We start from the raw sequence: 23626 nt of genomic DNA on the forward strand, positions 1-23626 counted from the left end.
CAATAAATGTCACTGGTAATACCACTGACTTCAGACTCGACTCCCAACAGTAAGCAGTTAAGAGGTGATAAAGCAGGATTAATCCCTGAGCAAAATTTATGATCTTCAGTGGAGAATGCAGTATGAATACCCTGGTATCTTTATTCTTCCTTGAACAAGAAATAGTTTTGCACCAACCTGTTTTTTTTCCTTAAGCGTAGCACTTCAAAGGGGTGTTAATATAATCACATATACACCTTTAAGCCTGTTCTCACACACTCACCCTAAAATAAACCTTCAATGATATCGAGGATAGTAGAATAGTAATGGAATAATGCAAAGTACAGTAACTGATCAGTAGCTATTCTTTGAGCTGCCCTGATAAAATTGCCTCTGACAGGGACAGGAAGATTGCCCAAAGTGAGCCACTGCTGACAAAGACAGAGAAGTAGTTACACAGCCAGGTAAACCTACTTTGGAGACAATGTGAGCTCTGAGTCCTTCACCTGCTGTTGAAACAATTACATGAACACATCTTAAAACTTTCATTGCCCTCCCAGGTACATGGGGTTCAACCCTACTACCAGTAAGGCAATAGCTGTTTTTCCAAGACTGCATTCTTTCATTTCGTCTTTTCAGATAGGAACACATGTAGACCAAGAAAAAATCACCAGTGACGGCAAATAGTGACTGTACTTCCTCAAAGTAACACAGATTGTGTATGAAATAATGAAATATGTGGTAATGTACTATGATTTATTTATTTTTTCTGTGAAGTGTAATATTTGCCAAAAGTATCCCCTAATGCTGCTCTAACTAGGATTTTCATTTTGCTAGTAACAATGACCTGCACTTAGCAATACAATTGCAAGCATTTAGCACAGAGAAGTTCACCATAAAAACAAGCTTAACCAAAACTGTCTAGTCTGTCTATTTTCCCAAATAGGAAAATAGAGCACCAAGCCTACAGTTTTGACTTAGGTCCTAGTGTACAATGATGTTGCTTTCTGTTAGATACACTACCAACTGATATTTGCTCAGATCTAATGCTAGATCATATAAAGTAATAAATTATTTCTTTAAATTGTCTTGGACATGTATGTGGAATAAATAATCAGCAACTCAGTGAAAGCTTGGATGATTGGAAAAGGACTGACAGTATGCTAATTATATAGAACGGTAAGCATATATCAATGTACATAAAATTATGTACATGATGAATCATATGCCTCTTCCCAGGCACTTTGAATGGCATTTATCTTTTTCCACCATGAGCTACTGAGGAGAGAACTGTGATTTCATACAGTTGTCTAAGCACCCAGTGTGATGGAGACCAGATTATCATCTCAGTATTTTGATAACCAATTCAATAGCAGTTAAAATATTTTGTGTCTGCATTAGAACAATGTAGAATCAAGAGTTCTGTAAGAAGAGGTCTAAGCTAAGCATTACTAATTTTGTCCTGACAAAGGAGGCTAGCAATTTCAAAGGGAAGAATTAAATGAGACCAGCTCTCACCTTGGGACACATAACAGCTGATCTGTGCACAATGAATTTATGACAATTATCTGATTTTGCTTTATCTTCCCATTTTAGGTTCTAAAAAGCTGCCAGTCCCAAGAAAGAATTTGAATCTCAAGATTCTGCTGCATAGCTTAATGGATGCAGACATAAAGTTAAACAATAAAAAGCAATACTTAAATAAGAACTGACTCAAATGCAATGGAATAAGGCTAGTCTAGGTTAAGGAAACACTGCTCTTTATTCTACAGAATTACTAACACCACACTAGTGCACAGTTCGCAGTTTAGGCAAAACACAGTAGAAGACTGGGGAGAAATTTAAGTCTTATTCCTTACATTAAATTTTCTTTTATAAATAACAACAAAGGTCACTAAATAGATAAGAGATGCTTTAATTAATTGTTACAGCTATTGCAGCTGTAACTTTCATACTCATCTCTAACACATCCTCCCATCTGTGATATACAAATGTACATCTGTATATCTCTTGTATAAAACACTGCCAATATGCATTGGGCTTGAATAGTCTTAAAGTGTAAGCTTTCAGACTTCCTTTGTCTGCTCTCCTGACTAAAATTAGATTTTGGATTTCTGAAAAGACTGTGGAAAGCTTTTTTGAAGTTGTTCAGGTTTTGAATTTTGAAACAACAGTACTCTATTGATTACTGTTTATCAGAAAGCACTCACTGTGCTTTTTACTTTTTTTTTGCTTGTACCAAAGAGGTAATCATTTAGTAAAGGTCCGAATCCCACATTGCCTTACACCATCTTCATAAAATATTCAAATGTCCAACCTGAAGTAACAGAGAACAGGAACTCAGACTGTTCACTTTTGGTTTAATGCTGTCAAAAGCTTTCTGCACAGAAGGTCCTTAATTTTTATGGTTAAGCCTGGCTTTTAACAAACACCAGACAAGTAGGACACATAACTTACTTTTAAGAACCCACCTGATCATTACTCTTCTCTACTTCCACATCATTTTTGTTATGGGGCTTTCTTCAAGACAAACATACTATGTATCATACAGTAACAAATTCAGATTAGTTATAATCTTATTCTACTGTTACAGAAGCAAAATGCCTCAGTTCTTGGAAGCAATTTCAGAAAGAGAAAGAACTCAAAAAGGTGTTGTTCTCATACATTTACGGTTAGTACTGGAATACTAAGTCATGCTAAAAAATGCAACAGAAACTCAGAATATTAGCAGCACAGAAGCACTTCATCAATTTTTGGCATCACTTAATTTTTTGGCACCCGGGCCACATACTACTGACTACCTAGGGAGTATTACCATTCAGAAGAGCTAAGACCACTCTAAAGTGTGTTGTGCCCAAAAACTCACCCTATGTTGGCAACCTCAGTCTTGCAACAACTACTGCCTTTGAGGCACTTTCCACCTCACATAGTTTAGAAAAGACAGGAACCCCCTCTAAAAAGATGGTGCTCAGTATTACTTTTTCATAGAATCATCTAGGTTGGAAAAGACCTTCAAGATCATCAAGTCCAAACACCATCCTGACCTACCAAGTCCCATGTGTAAACAATATCCCTCAGAGACACATCCACAGGTCTCTTAAATACCTCCAGGGATAGGGACTTGACCACTTCCCTATGCAGCCCGATCCAATGCTTGACCATGCTCTCTGTGAATAAAGTCTTTCTAATACCCAATATAAGGTGCTGATCTCTTCTCTCTGATAACCAGTGATAGGACTCAATGGCATGAATCTGCATCAGGGCAAGTTCATATTGGATACTAGGAAAAACTTCTTCACCAAGAGGGTGGTCGGCCACTGAAGCAGGCTCCCCAGGGAAGCGGCCACAGCACCAAGCTTGCCAGAGTTCAAGAAGTGTTCAGACAGTGCTCTTAGATGTATGATTTAATTTTTTGGTGGTCATGTGCAGAGCCTGGAGTTGGACTCATTGATCCTTGTATGTCCCTTCCAACTCTAGGTATTCAATGATTCTATGAATCTAAACCTCCCTGGGCACAACTTGAGACCATTTCCTCCTGTCTTAGCACTTGTCACTGGAGAAAAGGGACCATCACCCTCCTTACTGCAGCCTCCTTTCAGGTAGTTGGAGAGAGTGGTGAAGTCTCCCCTCAGACTTCTCTTCTCCAGACTAAACAACCCCTCTGCTGCTGCTTGTAAGTCTTGTTTTCTACTCTCTTCTCCAGCTTCGTTGTTCTTCTTTGCATGTGCTTGAGCAACTCAATACCCTTCTTGTAGTGAGAGGCCCCAAACCAAACACTACGTTTGAGGTAAATTCTCACCAGGGCTACATACAAGGAGACAATCACTTTCCTAGTCCTGCTGGTCACACTGTTTCTGATGCAGGCCAGGAAGACATAGGCCTTCATGGTTACCTGGACACACTGGTTAAAATAGGGCCAGAAAAAGTAGGAAAGTCAGATGTGCCTAGCCACCCAACTTTTACACAATGAGCAGAGCACTCACTACATAAGGTGAGTAGTGAACAGGGGAGATCTGCACATAATTGAATAAAAGTTGAGCACTCTCGCCACCAGAGCCTGAAGAGTTTGTAAAAAAAAAAAAATAAAAAATTCCAAATTTAAAGCTTTAAATCTTAGCCTGGGAGGTAAATCTGGAGAACCAACTCAGGCAAAATAAGTAGAGGAATGTGGGTAATATGGAAAAGCAGTACCATGGTGCTCCATCTGGGTCTGATATTTCTGAGCAAGCCCAGAAGCAAACCTACAGCATCAGAATATCTTTGTTGAAAAGTGAAGCTCCTTCAGAGTTTAAATATCATAAAGAATGCAGACATTTTGAGGACCAGTATTCTGATATTGGGGTTGAAATTCCACCTACAGTCTCCCACATCCTCTTGAGGATCTGGACCAAAGTAATCAAGACTGAGATGACAGAAGAAAAAGCACTTATATGCTTCCCAGACTTTGAGAGAGCATTTTTTTTTCTTTTATTACACTTTCTAGCACAGAGGAGTCAATCACATCTGGAGTTCTAAAAGACTGCATAGTGAAAATTTGTCAACACAGCTGGTTTTATGCAGCCTCTAAGAAGTATTGCCTGAGTTCTTTTTAATTACACATGCTTTTTATTTTAAACTGTATTGATAGATATGTTTTCCCCTTGCTGTTAAAGATGGCAGGATTTTACTCTTCCTTTTCCTAGCTTAATCAACAAAGGTTGCTTAGTCAATCTTAATGGATGGCCATAATTTAAGAGCATTTAATCTGTTTGGCATTTCCATGCTGTCATTTTCTGCTCTTTACCAGGACAAATACATACAAAACCAAGAAATTCAAATGGTGGAAATCACTGTAATCATTGATTTGTCCTCAATAAATTACTGAGAGGTGTTAAAATAAACTGAAAATTGTATCAGTTTCACTGTAGTAATGGTTGCATATATAATGTGTAAGGCTTTAGGTATGTTAGTAATAACCCTAATTTGCATCAACAGCTCTAATGCTCAAGGCAAATTAAATAACAGTTACTGCTAGTGGACTAACATTAAAGTACCACAGAAGTAACTCGAAAGTTTTTACGATAAGAAATAACAAATAAAATATAGTACAAAAATAGGCTTTTATCAAAACAAAACATGTACAAGAACTGTGATGATGTACATGTTCTAAATAAGTACATGTCACAATTCATCCATCCTTTATATATAAGAATGAAAGATCCAGATACTCATAGCTCTATATTCACATATGTGCTTGCAGGAGTAGACCAACTGAGAAATGTCTATAGAATAAAACTCCAAACTTTCTATGAAATACGAAACACCACTTTAAAAAAAAAAAAAAAAAGTATTTTGTTGCTGGTTAGAGAAGAAAGGGTATTCTACAGATAGAGCTGCAGCTACCAGGTCTGTGGATTCAGCAAGAAGCCCTGAAAAAGAACTGTTCAGCAGTTCAAAACAACTACAATGAACTCAGACCTTTTGCAAATTCCAGCTTTTCGTTCATGCACACATGTGGCACTAATAAAGCCAGCAAGTAGAGAACTACCTAAAAATGGTGCTAACAGTCTTTCCTTTAGAATGCAAATACTGCCATTAAATACAATGTCGCAGCACTTGGGATCGGTATGGATTTTAAAATAACACACACAAGCTATTCAGGTTTCTTAAGATAACAAAATTGGCAATAAAATAATGTCAAACTATGTCTTGTTGGTAAAAATATCTTGTTTTCTGAATGCAGTCTTCTGTAAATGTAAAATAAAATAAAATAAAAAAACTGGCTTGTATATACCATAAGTTATTTATTTAAACAGTAATCTCAGTGAAACAGATGTCATTGCACAATATCCTTGTTCCACTCTCATTCTGTTCTCCTAGCTGCCAAACAGAACTGTTTTGAGCTATTTACTGAGTGATCAGATTCAAGTATTTTTGTGATGATCTCCATGCTACCTTAAAGGAAAAAGTACTTAAAAAATGAAACCTCACATAATGTTTTATTGTGATTTAATTTACTCAACATGCTTTTGCCATTAGAGACTACCAAGACAAGACTGAGGCCTTTACCAGAAAGTCAGAAAAAGCCTTATTTTTAACTACTTAACTTTGTACTTCAGTTCTCTCAGTTTTCTTCTTCCTGTCCCTCATACAGTTTCAACATTCTGTTTTTAAACACCTTCACACATCTGAGGAGGACATAGAATTAACACCAAAGTTTCCTTCCCAGACCCCAAAATTCATCCGTTCTTGTAGCTCAGGTTGGAAGGGACTTTTGGAGGGCATAGTATAATACAGATTGGAACAGACTTTTGGAGTATCTGGTGGTGGGATTGCACCACCTATTGTAGGGCAAGTTCAGGTCAGTCCACAGAGCTCAGTGACACTTGTCAAGGATCCACATTGGACTGCATGTACTACCCTATGTTGTAGAACTTGGCTGTCTGTTTTTTATCCTGGCCTTTCATAGTATCTTGCTTCTTCATCTTTCCTCCTTCCTTTTTCCACCCTTGTCACATTGATCTCTGGAGTTCATTAGTATCAAACTGCTATTAGACTTCCTTAGGAGTGGGATAGGGCAGGAGATTACCCACAGTTCAAACAAAACCATGCAGCAAGACCAAACCAACTATAAATGCAAAAAACCAACCAACCAACCAAATGTACTCTGATCTCATTAGTGTCATCAAACTGTTGCCAAAAATCCAGTTACCAGCTTTTTCTCAACTTGTACTCTTTCAAGAATCTAAACAGTACTTTGATTTGTACTTTTGATTGAAAGCTTGTGCAGGAAAATAGTGAGCACAATGAAATGCACATTGAGCATTCAATATGCATTCACATTTGTACAAGTAACTGATGCACAAAATGAAATAACTTTAGAAAAAGTAGGCAAGTTTGAATAAATGCCCAATTTAAGAAAAAACAAACAAACAAACAAACCAAAAAAAAACAAAAAACAAAAATAACCTTTAATTCTCAAATATGGGAGAGAAAGGAATCTAAAAAACATTTAGAGATATGTACGCATTCTGGCAAGCCCGTGAATACATATACAACACATGATGGCTAAGATGAAAAATCATTTCTTATCTAAGACCTTTTCTCATGGAAAATATTTTGCTGACAATGTGATTTTTTCTTCAACCTTTCAAGAAATAATATAATAAAAGTACTGAAATTAATATCAAAATGCATTTTAATATCCCCAAAGGTTTTTCACCTGCTCAGATTTTTGCTCTTCAATACTAGTTTGCCAGTGAGCCACCTAACCCTTCAACTCTCCAGCATTATGTTGCCTTATTTAGACCTCTCAACTTTGTTGAGCTGCTTTCAGATTACAACACAACATCTTAAAGATAAATACGGCAGTAATGTTTTTAGCAGACCACTTGCCTCTTTAGCAACAGCAGAATCAATAATGGATAGGCAAAAGTAGCACGGGTTAGACAAAAGAACAGAATTTTCTATATACTCTTGAAATTAAGTTCTTTCAAGGCAACCTAACCCACAGATTCCAGATCTGCCTAGCAAATCTCTGTCCTAACATGGTGTAAAAATATGAAAATGTTTCTGTTAGAAACAATTGAGACTGGAAAGTTTGCATTTGAAATACTAATTTGATTATACACAATTTGATTCCGCATTGATATAGCACATTCCTGATGACTGAGAGCAATCTAGGTTAACACTGCAGAAAACACAGTCCAAAAGCCAAGACTATCACTTCTGCAGTGGTTCTAATTCCCACTAGTTACGAAATAGGACACGCTGCATTCACTACTAGGCTCCAAATCTCAAACTACAGAAATGTTTTATTCTTTGCTTTAGGCAACAACTTTAAAGCTGAACATCCTACGCATTTCATCATAACATTTTTGTGTTTGTTTGTTTTTCAGAATACAGAGCTTTAGGGAGATTCTTTCCAAAGAACATCATCTGTGACATCCTTGCTATCAGAATATTAGTTCATTCATCCTACTAAATTCTGTTCAACTGATACTCATTCATAATAAGTTATAATTCAGAATGTTAGCCAAGTATTCAAAAATATGTCTTTACAGTATGGCTTATTAAAAGAAATACATAGTCTGATACCTTCAGAAGCTATTTTTCAGCAGGAGGCAGAAAATACATGTTAGGTAAATTGTAATAAAATTAGAGCAACTCTTTCACCCCCCTCTACTACTCAGTGATTTACAAATACATGATTTTAGTATTTTAATTAACTTGAGATCAACTCATGAAAGATATCTTCATGGAACACAAGACACAAGTCTTGAGTTTTTAACAAAAGTATACAGTTTTCAGATTTTCCATCCCTAGCTGATTGTGCACCTGTAACAGGAATATGTGCACCTATAACAGGAATAAACTCTAAGTAATTAACATATCAAACAATAAATGAGTTTTCCAAAAGTGAATGGACTTGACTTTTTTAAAGTCAAAGTACTTAAAGCATTTATTCAATGTGAAAATATCCTATGTTCAATTTGACTTACAAATACTTTATTCTTCTGTTCATTTGAAAAAATTGAATGCTTACCATAGTATGTAGCTATCCTACTCAGCTCCATAGCCTAGACAGCCCAACAGAGTTGATTTGCATATTGACTGTTGTTTAAGATCAGTTATAAATTCACATGTCCTGCAAATCCAGTTGCTGTACAGATGATAGTAGATTAATTGATTACTGTTGTTTCATTAACCATTGTCTCTTCCTATTATTACACATATTTAGCGCAAAATGTGGAAGTACTTACAACACTCCATGAAATAATGCATTATTCAGCACCCAACTAATGCAGTTCAAGAAGCATTTCATTCATTAGGGCAAATAGTTTGTTGGTGTTCACTCTTCATTTTCTTTCAAAATCCCAATTACACACTTTGAGAAAGATAAAGATGAGCATGCTGATTTTCAAAGAAGAATGGGACAAAAAGGAAGATATGAAAGTAGAAGAAAGTATACCAAATGTGTGTCAAATTTGGTTAGAAACTTTTTTTTTAATTATTATTATTATTTTTAAAGGGAGAGAGAGGAAATTTTATGTCTTTGTTTTGATGGTTTTTTTCAGTGGTTTCAGTCCTAACACAGAAAGCACCTGTCTGTACTGTTAAAATATCAATACCTGTCTTCAAAGTTCTGCATATAGGCAGAATCATCAGTATTCTGTAACTCACAGGCAGGTAGCCTCTCTCTTGTGTTATAGGAACTCAGTCTCTCTGTCCTTTTGTTTATATGTCTGTATGCTTATGCCACCAGATTGTCGCTTCTGAAGCACTGATACAGGGATGTTAAAAGAAAGAAACCAGAGTGAACTGTTCCCTGATACTCTGAGCAATTACCAGATTAAACAAAACAAAACAAAACAAACAAACAAAAACACTTACCTGACGAATAACCCTATTGTCATATAAAACAAGGCATTTTGATTTCAGTATTAAACATTCAATTAACAGTGTCTGCAAACATAAGTATTTATGGGTTCCACTTCAAGTGTCCTTTAAATATAGCCTCTTTTAAGAAGGGATCTGTTTAAGAGACAGTAACTGCTGAAGACCCACTGAGCCCCACTGCGCACAAATTCCCTTCTTTACTCATGGCCAAGTACGGGGCCAAAAATTAGTTTGCTTAGTTGCAAATACTATGAAAGGAAAACCATCCCAGTTAAACAGCTGACTCTGCCATTATGATCACTGTTTTTCCAGAGATATTTTTTCACATAATTGCCACTAATTACAAATGGAAGTTAGTATTTTATACCAACATCAGTAGATTAAAAAAAATAACTTTATATATTGCTCCAAGTGCGTTTGCTTTTTTGAGGAAGAAAGTGCATTAACAGCCTTTAAAAAGCCAGATTTAGTCCTGAGATACACCACAGCTATTGCTACTGCCGAATCCAAAAGCTTAGGGAAAACAAAAACTGTTTTATCTCGGACCTCATCAATGTGGCAAATTGCTGAATATAGGCTTATGTCTTTTTGCTGGCGTTTCGTATTGCCCTGTGTGCAACTCAGATCACTCTGAAGTTAAAAGCTATTGATTTACTAGAAAGCTACCTCATGTTTTATATTTTTGATCTTATTGGACTGATTAAACAAAAAGACCTTTTAGCAAAGTACAGAACTCCTTATATTGCTTATTGTACTGTATTTGGGTACTATACAACAAGAAAGGACTCAGCATTTATAAAAGCACTATTACATATATGCTCATTAAAAATTGACCAACCTTTCCTTCAGCATCTGCTGCTGTAACCTTCTCAACCTTGTTCCTGTTTAAAAATTTTTTCACCAGTTCTTCTACTTGAACGTTGAACTTCATGAAAGTCACATAGCAAAAATATGCTGTCAGGAGGGTTAAGCTTTCCCACCACATGATTAAGTTATCCAGAAAAAAGATGATTAGCAAGATCAAGTCAACAATGTAAAACGACACATCTCGAAAGAGTGGCCACCAAGTAAGGTTCAAGATCTCTCTAGAAAATAAAGCACACATTCCAATAACAAACAGGATATTGAACACGGCAGATCCCACTATTGTCCCAATGCCAACATTGCTGTGGGATATAAACACTCCTATTAAAGAAGTGAAGAGTTCTGGGGCTGAGCCACCAGCAGCCATAAAGGTTGCCCCTGCCACATCATCAGATATACTCAGCTTTTCAGTGATGACAGTCAAGGAAGGAACGAAGAACTCATCACAGACTATGGCTAAGGCTATGAACATATAAATCATTCCAATCACATGGAGGATCACTGCACCCTTTCTTCTTTCTTCAAGAGAGAATAGGTCCTCCGGGTACTCTCCCTTGGCATGATCTGTTGCATTGCCATGCTCAGCTTCATATTTCATGGAAGTAGGTGGATCTGGAGCACCGTCTTCATTCTGTTCCTTGAAATCCAACAGAGTTCTTTGGTGACCATGCACCTGCTTTTGGCTATCTAGGCTGCTGGCCAACACCTTGCTATACAGTTCCGTCTTGAAAAAGGCACTAATTGAAAGAGAGAAAGTACTAATGGCCACTACACTCACAAAAAGCCCTATTATTCTTATCAGTCTTAGTTTTTTCCTAACGTTCTGGTGCCGTTTGCAACCAAACAGTGGTTCCTTCAAACACCACTCCTCCAAGACACTAACAACAGTTTTTTTGCAATGAGCCATTCTGTGTTCTTTGTGAGATGCTCAGGGAATCAGATGGAGTGTTTCTTCATACTTTTCTCCAGCTTTGAAGGTAAAGGTGTTTTAAAGGTTCTCCCACCATCAAGTATTTTTATTCTTCATAGGAAGTATTTTCTTCATTCATGCTAAAAAGGACAAGCAGGTATCATTAACATTAGTAAAACAGCATGCAGTTAGAAGCTTCTAAAAAGTAATTTACAGACTTGGTTAAATTTAGAATTTAAAGCAGAATGTTACTGGCTGTAACATAATACCCTGGCTCATCCCATCAGACACAGCAACAGCATGTTTGTTTCAGCAGCAACCTGGTGGATAGAAGTCTATCAATACTCAGATCACTTTATGCCTCTCAAAAGCCACTGCTCAGCATTAGGTCCCGGTTGATGACAAAAAGTCCTAGTGGAAAGTAAAAACTGTCCCCAGATGTTGTGTGAAAAAATGAAAAAACTGCTATTCTACCAGCTACAACAAAGATTATCACCTTCTGTAATTACTTTCTACTATGACCATGTAACATTCAAATCCCAAATGCAAGGGCAGTAATGTAAGAAAAAGCAATCAAAGTGTTACAAGCATCTCATCAGACCTCTATGCACCTCTGAGGCAGTATTAACTGAAATGTTATGTGTGCATAGAGCCGGTCATTGATGTGCGGGTAAGACACTAAACTGTTGGAACAGGATCAAAATGAAGATCTAACACATCCGCAGCTTCTTTAATTCCCCCTGCAAAATCTACCCAAGTTTACAGAAGGAATTCAATTTCCTTAGATCAGACCTAGAACACTAGCTCGGACTAGCTAACACAAATTTTTCATTCAACTCTGTTTTAGTTTTGATTTATGCCACATATTCTGTTACAAAAGTAGGAAGTTACAAAGAATACTCCCGTGGTTAAGTATCTTTTAACAGTGCCCGTCTTACAGATCGTGTTACAGAAAATACTTTAAGTTTACACAAGATTTGACCCTGAAATTTTGAGAATGAAACTGTGGGAGGACTACTCATGTACACCAGAGCTATTAGCATGACATTACTTCTAATACAGGAAAAAACTGATGCATGGTAACAGGTGCCTTGATTACTTAATTTGAAAAATATAATGCAGAAATTAGTTATACATGCATTATGCATAGTAAGTTGCATTTCTTAGGATGCAAAATATAAAATAATTTATAAATAAAATTGATTATCAGTAGTATGTATTATTCTGCAAAAATACTTTGTTACACCACTTATTCAAGGCATTTGCAGTAAAAGCTGAATACTGAAGAATATACAAAATACTGATTTTGTATTCTCAGATAGAGAATTGCAACTATTATACACAGTTACCTACACAAAAGTTACTCAGTCACGTGCAGCCTTTCCTGTTTTTTTTTTACGCACAGCTCCCATGCTAAGATGTCATAGAGACATACTCCATCTGCAAGGCGCTGCACCGCAGCTTAGACAGTTTTATTTTCCACCTGAGAGTTAATGCTCACGAGCCTGCCGTAAAAACACCGAACAGGGTGGGCAGCGCACCGTTGGCGGCGGAGGGGCCGACCCCCCGGCATCCCGATAAATCACGACAGGGGGCAGCTCGCCCCGGAGGGCGCACGGCGGCTCCCAGCCGCGGGGCTCCCCGCGCCCCCTGCCCTGCCGCAGCGCCTCGCCTCACTTAACCCAACTTCGCACCGCTCCGCGACCCAAAAACTTTTCTCCTCCCCAAAGCGGGGAGCCTGCCTAGCCCGGGAAGCATCCCCCCAAGGGCTCCAGTGCCGGCGAGCAGCGGCGCTGCCCCTCCCGTCCCCTCGGCGGCCGAGCATCACTCCCGGGGACGCCCGTCCGGGGAGCGGGGACCCCGCGCCCCCCGCAGCCGCAGCCCCGGCCCCGGCCCCGGCCCGAGCACGGCGGCGCTCACCCCAAGGTGCGCTGCGCTCCGCACCGCCACCAGCCCCGGCTCCGTCTCGGGCATCGGCGGCCCCTCGCCGCGCTGTCTGCGGCGGGCGGCGGCCGCGGTACCCGCCCCGCCCCGCCCCGCACCGCCCCGCACAGGCGGGGCAGGCAGCGGACCGCCCCCGCCCCGGGATGCTGGGGGTGTCTGGGTGCCCCCCCGCGACCCCCGGCCGGTGGGGAGGGTGCCTTGCGCCCCCGCGGCTGGGTTAGGCGGAGGTGAATAACGCTGAGCCTTAAGGAGAGGGGTGGGTTTATAAAGGCAGCGTCTCCTCATCAGCGCGCCCCTTGTTCCCAATGTTGTGCGGAGGGAGGTCAGGAAATGAGGGAAAAGCACGCTGCATTTTGGTCCTGGTGCTGAGGAAGGAGACGTGTCCACTGGTAGTTAGTAATCGTTGGTGATGTACTCGGGGACAGAAATGTCCTTAAACTGCATTTCAAAGTTGGCTCAGAGGAAAACAAAGAGGCACCGAACACCCAAGAAAACGGGGGAAGTTTGGATACAGAACTTTCCTTTCTGTTTTGGCCCTCATCTCATCAGCCATATCCCCCATAAATTGTGGTTTGCTAATTGATTCAAGATTCAAATACAGTGGAAGTGCTGCAATGCCTCTGTATCACAGCCGGTTCCTGGTGCTACGTGCTGTAGATCCACTAGGGTGTAGAGGTGCTGCTCTGCTGAAATACCATCTGCACTCTGACTTTATGCCTTTGTTGCAAGAAGTTGCACAGAGACCTGCAGGCACCCTGGAGTAATCTAATGGAGGCAGGTCAGCACTGCAGGAAGATGTTCACTGAGCCAGGGGAGCCAGGAAAGACCTTCATGTGCAAATCCTTGAAAAATGCAGAGACTAGGCAACAGCAAGGAGATTCAGCCTGGCTGAATGGGGTTGGAGAGCACAGCCGTGCGGTCGGGATCTGGGAAATGTTTGGTAACAGCTCACTAGCACTATTTTATTTTCAGTGATACCCTCTTCAGTTTCTGAAGTCTGCTGCAAACAGCAAACAGGCATCACCCGCAAAGTCCAATTGCTTTGAACTAGAGAATAATCTATATTTTTCCAGCTTCTGCTGCCTTCATTTCTGGACTCTGATTTCACCAGATGGCAAATAAAATGACAGTTACTCCTTGCTTCATAAAGAATACAAAGATGTAAGAGTTTTGATTAAGTGAAAAAAAATATGGACATTTAAAGTATCTTCAAAGATATTGGGATATCACATGAAAAATAATGGTGGCCTGGGTAGGCCTGGAACAAACACATAGTTGTTTGTATATCTCCCCACCATCAGTTCTCAATACCTGGGCCTTTTGGGTTGCCTTGGCAATGACTGGAAAGCCATAAATTTTTCCAAAGAGTTATGAGATGGCAAAAGCATATGCACCAAAATGCAACAGGCATCTTAGAGGCTATATGGACATATAAGAGGTACAAAAGAATCACAGAATATTTCCAAATTTTCAGCAGTTTCCAGTGAGAGCCATGACTGACTCACACATACCAAGTGTCCTTCAAAGCCTGAGTTTGCACAGGTGGTGTATGTTTATTTCACATTACACATTGGGAGGTTCTCATTAGTGGCTGACAGCTAATAGCGGATGCCTGATGGTTATCCAGGCTGGTATTATTCAGGCTCAGGATGGTGCAAAGACATGTGGAGATTGCTTTGACCATCCGTCTAAAGCCACCACATACACAAGAATTAATTAAAATGAAGGTTTATGTTCTGTATCCACATACGCAAGACACAGATGAAATAGCTGTGTCTCAAATATCCAACTGTGCCTGCTACTTAGCAGTGTCAAGGGTTAAAGGTAAGCACGCTTATAGGAGTTCCTGTGACTGCTGCATCGTGGGTTTGCCGTATGTGAAACAATGGCCTTGAAAAGTCTTGAAAATGATATCTAAAAGATGTTTTTGCAGCTTCACAGATGGCCAGAGGCAGGCTGGGATGTATGTGCGGTGTCCTGACATCTATCAATTTCTGAAATAAAAGTGGGAGCAGGTGAGTTTTGTAAATGACAAGAGGGAGGATACGTAGAAGGTCCCCCATAATGACGTTATATATTAACCAAAAGGCCATGTATCTGAATTGCAGTATCCATTTGTTTTTCTGTACTTGTAGCAGTTTTGTTCCCTACAATAAACATATATTGCAGGCCAAGGAAAATAAAAGCCACAACAAGAGTAAAGTGGCTCCAAGATAGGTATCTCTACCAATAACTGAAGTGTTTTGAATCAGCTGACCTGTTCTCACCTACATGTTGCATAATAATGATGACAGAAACAAAAAACCACTGCTAAAATAGTATTAAGAGGATAACTAACAGTAAAATAAATCCCATACTTTTCTCACAAAATTAAATGTCAGAGCATATCCTGGCTAAATGCAGAATGATTAGATTACTTGAATGAAACTATCTTTGGCTACATCTGGCTCAATGTTTTCTGTTAAGTGAGAAAAGACATCTGCTAAGTAAATAGATTCTGCACCTACACATTTGTGTAGATGGCTTTCATTTTTACATAAGTAGGATATGTAAATAATTTTTAATTTAATAGACCATATGTAGTTCACTACACTACGTGTGATGCACTCTCTGAAACCATAAGCCATTTTTCATCACTACTTCCTATTTCCAGGAAGCTCCACAAAGTAGAACTTTATTTTTTATTTTTTTTTTACAGTATTTCTATTCTGGATCTTTTCTTGATGTTATATACCTTACATTTGGCCCAAGCAAGCCCAGAGTGTCTTTTGTGCAGAAGAGGAAAGGAAGAGGGAGCCAGATGAAAAATCCTGAATGACAACATCTCCAAGTACCACTGCAGTACCTTCTAAAGCTGGAAGATAAAGCTGATGAGAGGGTTACCATGACTACAGAAGCGGCATATTTGAATGAAAATTGATGTTAAGCTTTTAAATGCTAATTGCAGCTGGAAACAGGTGACAACTGAAATATCCTTTTTTTTTTTTTCCTTTTTTTTTTTTATTTCAACACTTTGTGATCTATAATGAGTAAAAGAAGAGGATGAAAAAGATGACAACATGGAGTTAAATTAAAACACTAATATCTTCTTCATCATTAAATTATGTCACACCATTTACTTGTTCATAACCATAGGCAAACACATTAGAGATAACTGACAGTCCTGATGGGTGGAAACTATGTATATAATGTGAGTAATACATTTTGGAGGAATATATTGAGTAAAATTAAACAGTCTGCTTTAACTACCATAACAATAGTTTCCAGCTGCTCATAATGAAGAGGCTATTAAAACTTAATATTCAAAAGCTATTTTCAAAAATTTTAAATTCCCAACGATGAGTAAATCTCACAAAAGTCTGAAGTTAAGAGCGTTTCTTATTCCCACCCATATATTAGGAAATAAAAGGTGAATATATACACAGTGGTAGAGTCTCACTAGAGTTAAAACTGTAAGCAAAGATGATATGTAGGCCCATATCACTGTGTAACTACTGCAATTTGCTGTTGCACCAATGTCTGACCAGACTTGGGCTTTACTTGAAAAAGATGTAGAAGGTGTGCTTTACCTGTAACAGTAAGCACTATTTTAATATTGTCTCAAAGATCATCTAATATTTCTGTTTCACTTGCAATGTGTTAAATTCTACTTGTTAACACTTGTTTTTGAAGCACTCTTGATACTCTTACTGTATAAGTCATGACCAATTGTAATGCAAATTTACATTTTGTATTAAATAATTGGTTTGAAATCCTTTGAGGGTTGAAGGGAATTACTTTGGATTTTTTTTTCTTCTTAATATACAAGATGAGAAACCTAAGGATTTTATCTGTGTTCTGCTTAATGAACACTGTAACCACCTTTGTTAAGAAGGCTAAGTTTTTTATTATGTGTTCTTTTAACAAACACAGTAAAATAAAAATAAAAATTGAGAATGCCTTTAAATGCCTTAAGTCTTTTCTGCCATGTTTGCAGAATACTAAAGTTTTTTAATTTAAAGTTTAAAATACTGACTAGCCATACAGCAATCATAAAAGTTGTCATCAGAACGTGCCAGTGTCCTTAAAGGACAGCCTTCTTCAATGAAAATACAAACCTTCCTCCTCTTTACCTAGACTTGAGATGTCCATATCAGAGCAGAACTACCACATCCTAACATCTAGTAATATGACAGAAACAAACAAACAGACAGACAGACAAAAAAACACCGTATCATTACTGAAATACACTTAATCTGGGTATGTTATATCAAGGTGATTTTTTTTACTTGTGAGTTAAAAGAAATCTGTAATGAACAGGGTGATGAAGCAACATGACTCTCCTTCAGATGACTTTCTGTTTCAGATGTGGTAATTTACTCCCATGATATTCTACGTATGTAAGTGTCATAATTTAACCTGAGTGAGCTGCCCTGAGGTCAAGAGAACACTTATTTCATTATAATCTGTGACCTACCAGGCTTATTTTTAAGGACCCCTGCAAGCTGGCAAGTCAGCAGCCTTAAGAAAAATTGCTGGTTTGGTGGATGAGCTCCAATATCCTTGCCAATTTCCCAGCAGTTTCACTCATCATGTTGCTTGGAGCCTCAGCTTGAAACCCTCTGCTCCTGTGTTTTGCATTTAGGAGTGCCTCAGAGACAGAGGTCAAACCTGGTATGAGCTACAACTCAGATTTCTTACACAATTTCTGACTAGGCCATCGTCCAGGTAGAGCTGGAGGCAAATGTCTCCCACTGACCATACCATTCTCACAAAACTACTTTCACTGCTATACCATCATGCAGTAATTACCTTTTTGTTCCTTTTCTCTGTTCATATATTCAGCTTTCTCATATTCCTTGCACTTGATGAATTATGAGCTATTTATCTTCATCTGTGCAGTAATGTAGTTTTCAAGTAATCTCCTTCACCTTTGTGGAATGTTTCAGAGAAATAAATATAAGGTAAAAATTGCCCTCAGATAGTGAGATGTGAAATGATGGAAAATTATGAAATAAGCATTACACTCCACTGATTAGCTAATTATGCACAGAGGTAGTGTGAAAAAAAAAAGGCAGAATGAAAGCGAAAAGGACAACAAAAGCATCTTAGGACTGAAGTCAATGTTAACTTAGAGGAGAGGAGAGGAGAGGAGAGGAGAGGAGAGGAGAGGAGAGGAGAGGAGAGGAGAGGAGAGGAGAGGAGAGGAGAGGAGAGGAGAGGAGAGGAGAGGAGAGGAGAGGAGAGGAGAGGAGAGGAGAGGAGAGGAGAGGAGAGGAGAGGAGAGGAGAGGAGAGGAGAGGAGAGGAGAGGAGAGGAGAGGAGAGGAGAGGAGAGGAGAGGAGTCATTTCCATTTTACACTTATAGGTTCTTGTGTGCATAGTACCAATTAGTACTGCTCAGTTAAACAGTCCTGCACATGTGCACTGAAAGTGCTTATGCCACAAAATAAAACATTCCTGGGCCAATAGAACAGAGACCCCATCTGACAGTGGAGTTTAGTTTTGATAGAAAAAAAATTTCAAAGAATAAATGACATATGCTTTATATTTGGTAGTGGTCACAGCACTGAGTCATGCTGTATAGGCTTTTAGAGTCAGATCAAAAGAGTGGTTTAAAGCAGTACTATAAAATTAGTCCCATCAACTGAAAAAAAAAAAAGGAAACAAACAAACAAACAAAAAAACGCAACAGACATTTCAAACTAATAAGAGAATCTGGAATCAGAACATAAAAGGAAAGTTGGAACTGAAGTAAATGGATACTTTGAGAAGCTTTCATAAGACAAGCTACCCACTCTTTTTTAAGTGGAAGACTCTATCCTAGGCTAACTAAATAATTCAAATATGTAGAATTTTTCTACATTCATTAGAGCTTTTTGTGGACATTCAGCTCAAAAACTAGCCATATTTCCCAAGCTTACAAACTTCTATCCTGCAGGATAATTCTGATCACAAATAAAATGTAATGATCTTTTTGATGCACTGCAGAAGTTTTTATTTAAAAAAAAAAAAAGAGTCAGGCAAACAAAACGTTCAAGCATAGTAGTTCTACAGAAGCAACAAAAAAATTGCTTCTACAATTGAAATTCAAGATAAAATACAATAATAGGATCTGGAATTAACCATACTTTTGTTTTTAAGTCTAATGGGTATAAAGAAAAAAATCTATAGTTTAATGTAGAGGCTAAGATAGGAATAGACAAACACGAGATAATTTGGAAGGTGGCTTAAATATTCAAAAAGCTCAAATGCATTGCCCATTAGATATTCTAAAGGTCACTGTAACATGTTCATTACATTAAGGACAATTTAAGAAGACAGAATACAGTTACTTGATCTGGGGTTTGTCCAAATATGTGATCCTTAATGATGAGAAGAACCTCTGCTCTATGTCAGATCTGAAAGATGTTGACTTTTTGCAGCTGCCTCCAGCTGGACCACTGGCACCACTTCCTGCAGAATCTGAGAGGCTCTCTCAAAGTGGCCAGTGCCATTTAGGATGCAATCTCCAGTGATCAATATTTGAGAACAGATAAACTGGGAAGGTGCTGCCCATGTTATTTCAGATGTACCAGTGCAAAAATGTTTGGGACTGGCACTGACATTGTTTATCAAAGGCTATGTCTTACTCAAGTCACATTTTGGAGAGGAATGCTACGTGTGGGAAGTGAGCTTGTACTGGACACATACAGGGCTGAAAGTCACTTGGGTCAGTGTAGGCGTTCAAACAGTAAATCAAGTTTGTTTTTCAGGTGCCTACAGCAGGGACACAGCTCCACTAAAGTGGTTTGTGTGGGCTTGCAAAGCATAAAAGCCAAATCTACTTTGGCAAAATTGTTCCCTGTATGAATGATTTCTACTGCCTCCTAGAAAGCACAGGAGATGTGTGTTATTTCATTTAATCTGTGGCTTGCTTAGTCCAAGAGTTCAAATTGGATGAATTAATCAGAGGATTTACCTGAATTGCTAAGATTTTGTACGGTGTCTAAAATCCTGCCAACCTAGTTGTAACTCAGCTTTTTCACAGCTTCATATTTTATTTTGTGGGGGTGAAGGGGAGAAGTTGGCTACTTGTGATGCTGCTTTCAAAACAGAGAACTTTGTTGGCAAGAGAAGCTGGAATTGTAATTATTGATTAGTTATATTTTGACATCAGACTTGTTCTATCACTAATTGTCTTAACTGCTGATTAATACATTTTAAAAATCTAAATTAAATATGCAGATATGTTATATTCATATTCGTGTAGGTATCCTACACTCATCTTTAAAGTTTACTATCTGAAACTTGACTAGGGGCAGGAAGTAACGCTTTATTTTGATAAATCAACACACTTCAATACCAAACAGTCTCTCTCTGCTCTCCAACAAATGTAGATTTCCTATAAATAAGCAGAGTGCATGAGACCATGAGATTCACATGGGAGTCAAAGCAGAAAATATACTAGCGGGAGTGCAAGAAGAGGGGAAATGACCAGGGTTCTTCCCCTTCCACAAGCAACACATGCATTTTATAACATGCATTGTCAAACACATGTAGTTAGTCAAATTATTAAGCTTTCCATCCCTTTTCACCTGATCTCTATCTCACATCGTTGCTGGGACTTTCAGAAGGTAGTGATTTTTTTTTTCCCCTACAGCAGGTGATGTCCTGTTCTACCTTGATATGGGTGTAGCCAAATTCAAATATCACCCATGCTACCGCATTCTTCATATCTCTTCTACCTCTTCCTTCTGAGATCAAAGGTATCAACTATTCTTTTGTGTTTTTTTTTATGTGACACACATCCCTACAACCCCATGATTTCCATCACCATTCATTTCCATCCTAAACATATAAGCATATTGCGGCTCCTGAAATAATGGCAAAATGTTTGTTGTTGTTGTTGTTTTGTTTGTTTGTTGTTTTTTTTTGTTGTTGTTTTTGTTTTTGGTGGTGGTGATTTTGTTTTTGTTTTTCCTTGGGAGCAGCTCCGTACATTTCTCATAATTCTAACAACCATGACATTTCACCCCTCAGTTTAACAACATTCTTATTTTCAAATTGTTGTCAACAAAAACCTCTGTAGAGGCAAACCACGACTTAGTGATGCCACCTTACCATTTAACAATGCTGACTATTATTAAACTCTGATATCAAATACCTGTTTTAGATGACTGCTTTATTATTTTTTATTACTTTCTACAGATCTATTGAATTGGTTTCAGTAATGTATGTCAATTGCAAAATCTACTTTCCATAACAGTTCCTAAACTGAAGCCTGTTATGCAACATCCCAGTGTAAGACATTACCAGTTGTATAGTATAAAGACTTTGATATACAAACATGTAACACTCTGGGATTTTTTTTTTCTCCTAGCAAAGCAGTCTCTGAGGTACAACAATTCCCAGTCAACAAAATCTAAGTTCTGTGAAAGGGCTAGTTTATTTTTGTTTGTTTGTTTGTTTGTTTGATATTTGATGTAAATGTTTTTGGTGTTCGCTTGGCATGTATTTCTGATACACAAGACAATTTTTAATGTATTTATTGGAAGCATAGAGATAGTGGGTGAGACCTTTCACTTTGGAAGACCTTTCACTTTGGAAGTAGTTATGCAACATCAGCTATGTGTCAACCCAGGGGAAAAAAGAAAAAAAAAGCATATTTTCTAACTAAGAAGAGCAGAAATTTTATTTTTAACTCCTGACCAACAAAACTGCATTACTCTATACAGAATATGGGAATGAACAAATGAATGGAAACAACATTTAGAACATAATTTCAGAGATGAAGTCCAGCACATCTTCAGCTCCTGATCATAAAGGTGATTGCTGCTTTGACTCTTTTAACAAGTGTTTTCCCAGCAAGCATGTGTTGGTCCAAAGCTCATGTGCTCTTCTGGCCTCATGATTAGGAAAGCAGATGCGTGCTTATATGAGAAGCACAGACAACAGGAAGAAGGTGACTCTGGGTTTTCCTACCACACATGCTATCATAAGCATTTAAGGGAAAAATATACAAGAAAATGACAGTATTTGTCAAGAATCTCATGAAAGCTGTGATATGAATTGGATAATATGAAAGTTTAGGAACAAAATTGCCTTAACAAGTTACTCTCCCATTTTCAGCCATTAAGATGAAACAAGAACCAATCATTCCACTAAGCAATTTAGGACCCAAAGTAATGTATTATTACATTAAATTACGGACAGGCAGAAATTGGAATATGTTAGCCATGTATCCTGCAAATCATGTTTTACAAAATGAGCATAGTTGGGCAGCATGACCTAAAATGTTGTTTGTTATTCAGTAGGTAGATTTTCCATTATCATACTAACCATAATAGTTGAATGATTCCAACCTGAAGGAGTAAGTGAATATTTCTGAATAGTGTTAATTCTTTTCTATAATGACATGGTGAACAAAGTAACTTTGCAGGTTCTTGTAACCTTTCAAAACCAGTGAAAAACAAATGTCTACATTATTTACCATGCTAAAACTTCAGAATAGTTACAAATGACACCAGCAAGTCTTCAAAGAAAACCTAACATGCAGTATAGTTAAAAAGAAAAGAACTAATCATGCTGTCAGGCAAAGAGGGTAACTTCTGAGAGAGTGATGGGAAATAATTATAATGTGCTGATAACTGCAATAACTGTTTTTTTCATCTTCATGCATTCATACAGTAGTATACTCTATTTAAGGTGATAAATGATGATCTTGTTAATAGAAGGGAAAACAAACAAACAAACAAACAACACCACATATTAAGAACTGATGTCAATATCTTCTCACGTTCTCCTCTGGTGAGATAGTTGATACTTTCAATGGATATATTGTCTCTACAGGTAAAACTGTGTGGTAGCTGATCCCATATGGTTAAGAAAATTTAATTGTCCATGTTACTGGAAGTACCTTCTAAGGCTTACACTGAATTTGTTTTTAAGAACTCGGTCAACACTTTAGCTGGTATACTCTTCTTTCAAAAGGGGAAGCCTTTGCTTATACAGAACCAAAGATAAACCCTAACTGCTAAAGAAAGTAAGGATCATCTTGATTGCCAGATGATTCCAAGACTTCTGTTAGGAAGTAATATTACCTGAAAGATAACCCCCTGCATGAGTGGAGTGAAATGGCCAAGGATCACCCCAAGCTGAGAAATACTGAAGTCTTCCTGCAGTGCAATCTGCTGCAAGATTACTGACCATTGGTCAGCATGGTCAGTGCTGGAACCAGGACAAAACCCCTGGTTTTCTTCTGTCATTCGAGTTCTGCACCTTGGTGCAGTTTCTCCAGGTTTATACTGAGCTGGCGAGATTGACCTTGTTAATTACTTTAGCCATAGCCACAGTGTGACCTCATCTCAAGCAGGCTGAAATCCAGGACAGCTGCCAAGAAGCCTGTCTGTGTAAAAATAGCACTTTCAGAACTCTCTCCATATTGAATTTTTTACTCTGCTTTACTAGTGATATTTTACATCACCCTCATCATTGACAGTTGTAATTATTTTTGGATTTCATAGAATCTGGATAATGAGAACACATTGATCAAATAACTTTGTTCATTTTACTTCCACTTTTAGCCTGACA

General features: G+C 38.2%; 1 protein-coding gene and 1 long non-coding RNA gene across 6 annotated transcripts in view; one reads left to right on the forward strand and one right to left on the reverse strand.

Moving 5' to 3' along the window:
- Positions 1 to 13257, reverse strand: part of SLC24A2 (solute carrier family 24 member 2) — a 145072-nt gene extending 131815 nt beyond the window's left edge. For all 5 annotated transcript variants that reach the window (XM_080574494.1, XM_080574490.1, XM_080574493.1 and 2 more), the window contains exons 1-2: positions 13052 to 13257; positions 10196 to 11271 (exon numbers count right to left, since the gene is read on the reverse strand). In XM_080574494.1, the coding sequence (XP_080430620.1) occupies positions 10196 to 11128 (933 nt within the window). In that variant the 5' untranslated portion in view covers positions 11129 to 11271; positions 13052 to 13257. The remainder of the gene's footprint in view (positions 1 to 10195; positions 11272 to 13051) is intronic.
- Positions 13258 to 13264: 7 nt separating this feature from the next.
- Positions 13265 to 17227, forward strand: LOC308185870. The gene is made up of 3 exons (XR_013943795.1): positions 13265 to 14899; positions 15009 to 15090; positions 15774 to 17227. It is a non-coding gene; the product is annotated as an uncharacterized lncRNA (long non-coding RNA).
- Positions 17228 to 23626: the final 6399 nt, after the last annotated feature.

The sequence above is a fragment of the Anser brachyrhynchus genome, assembly GCF_964034855.1.
Source record: "Anser brachyrhynchus genome assembly, chromosome: Z".
NCBI classification, from domain to species: Eukaryota; Metazoa; Chordata; class Aves; order Anseriformes; family Anatidae; genus Anser; species Anser brachyrhynchus.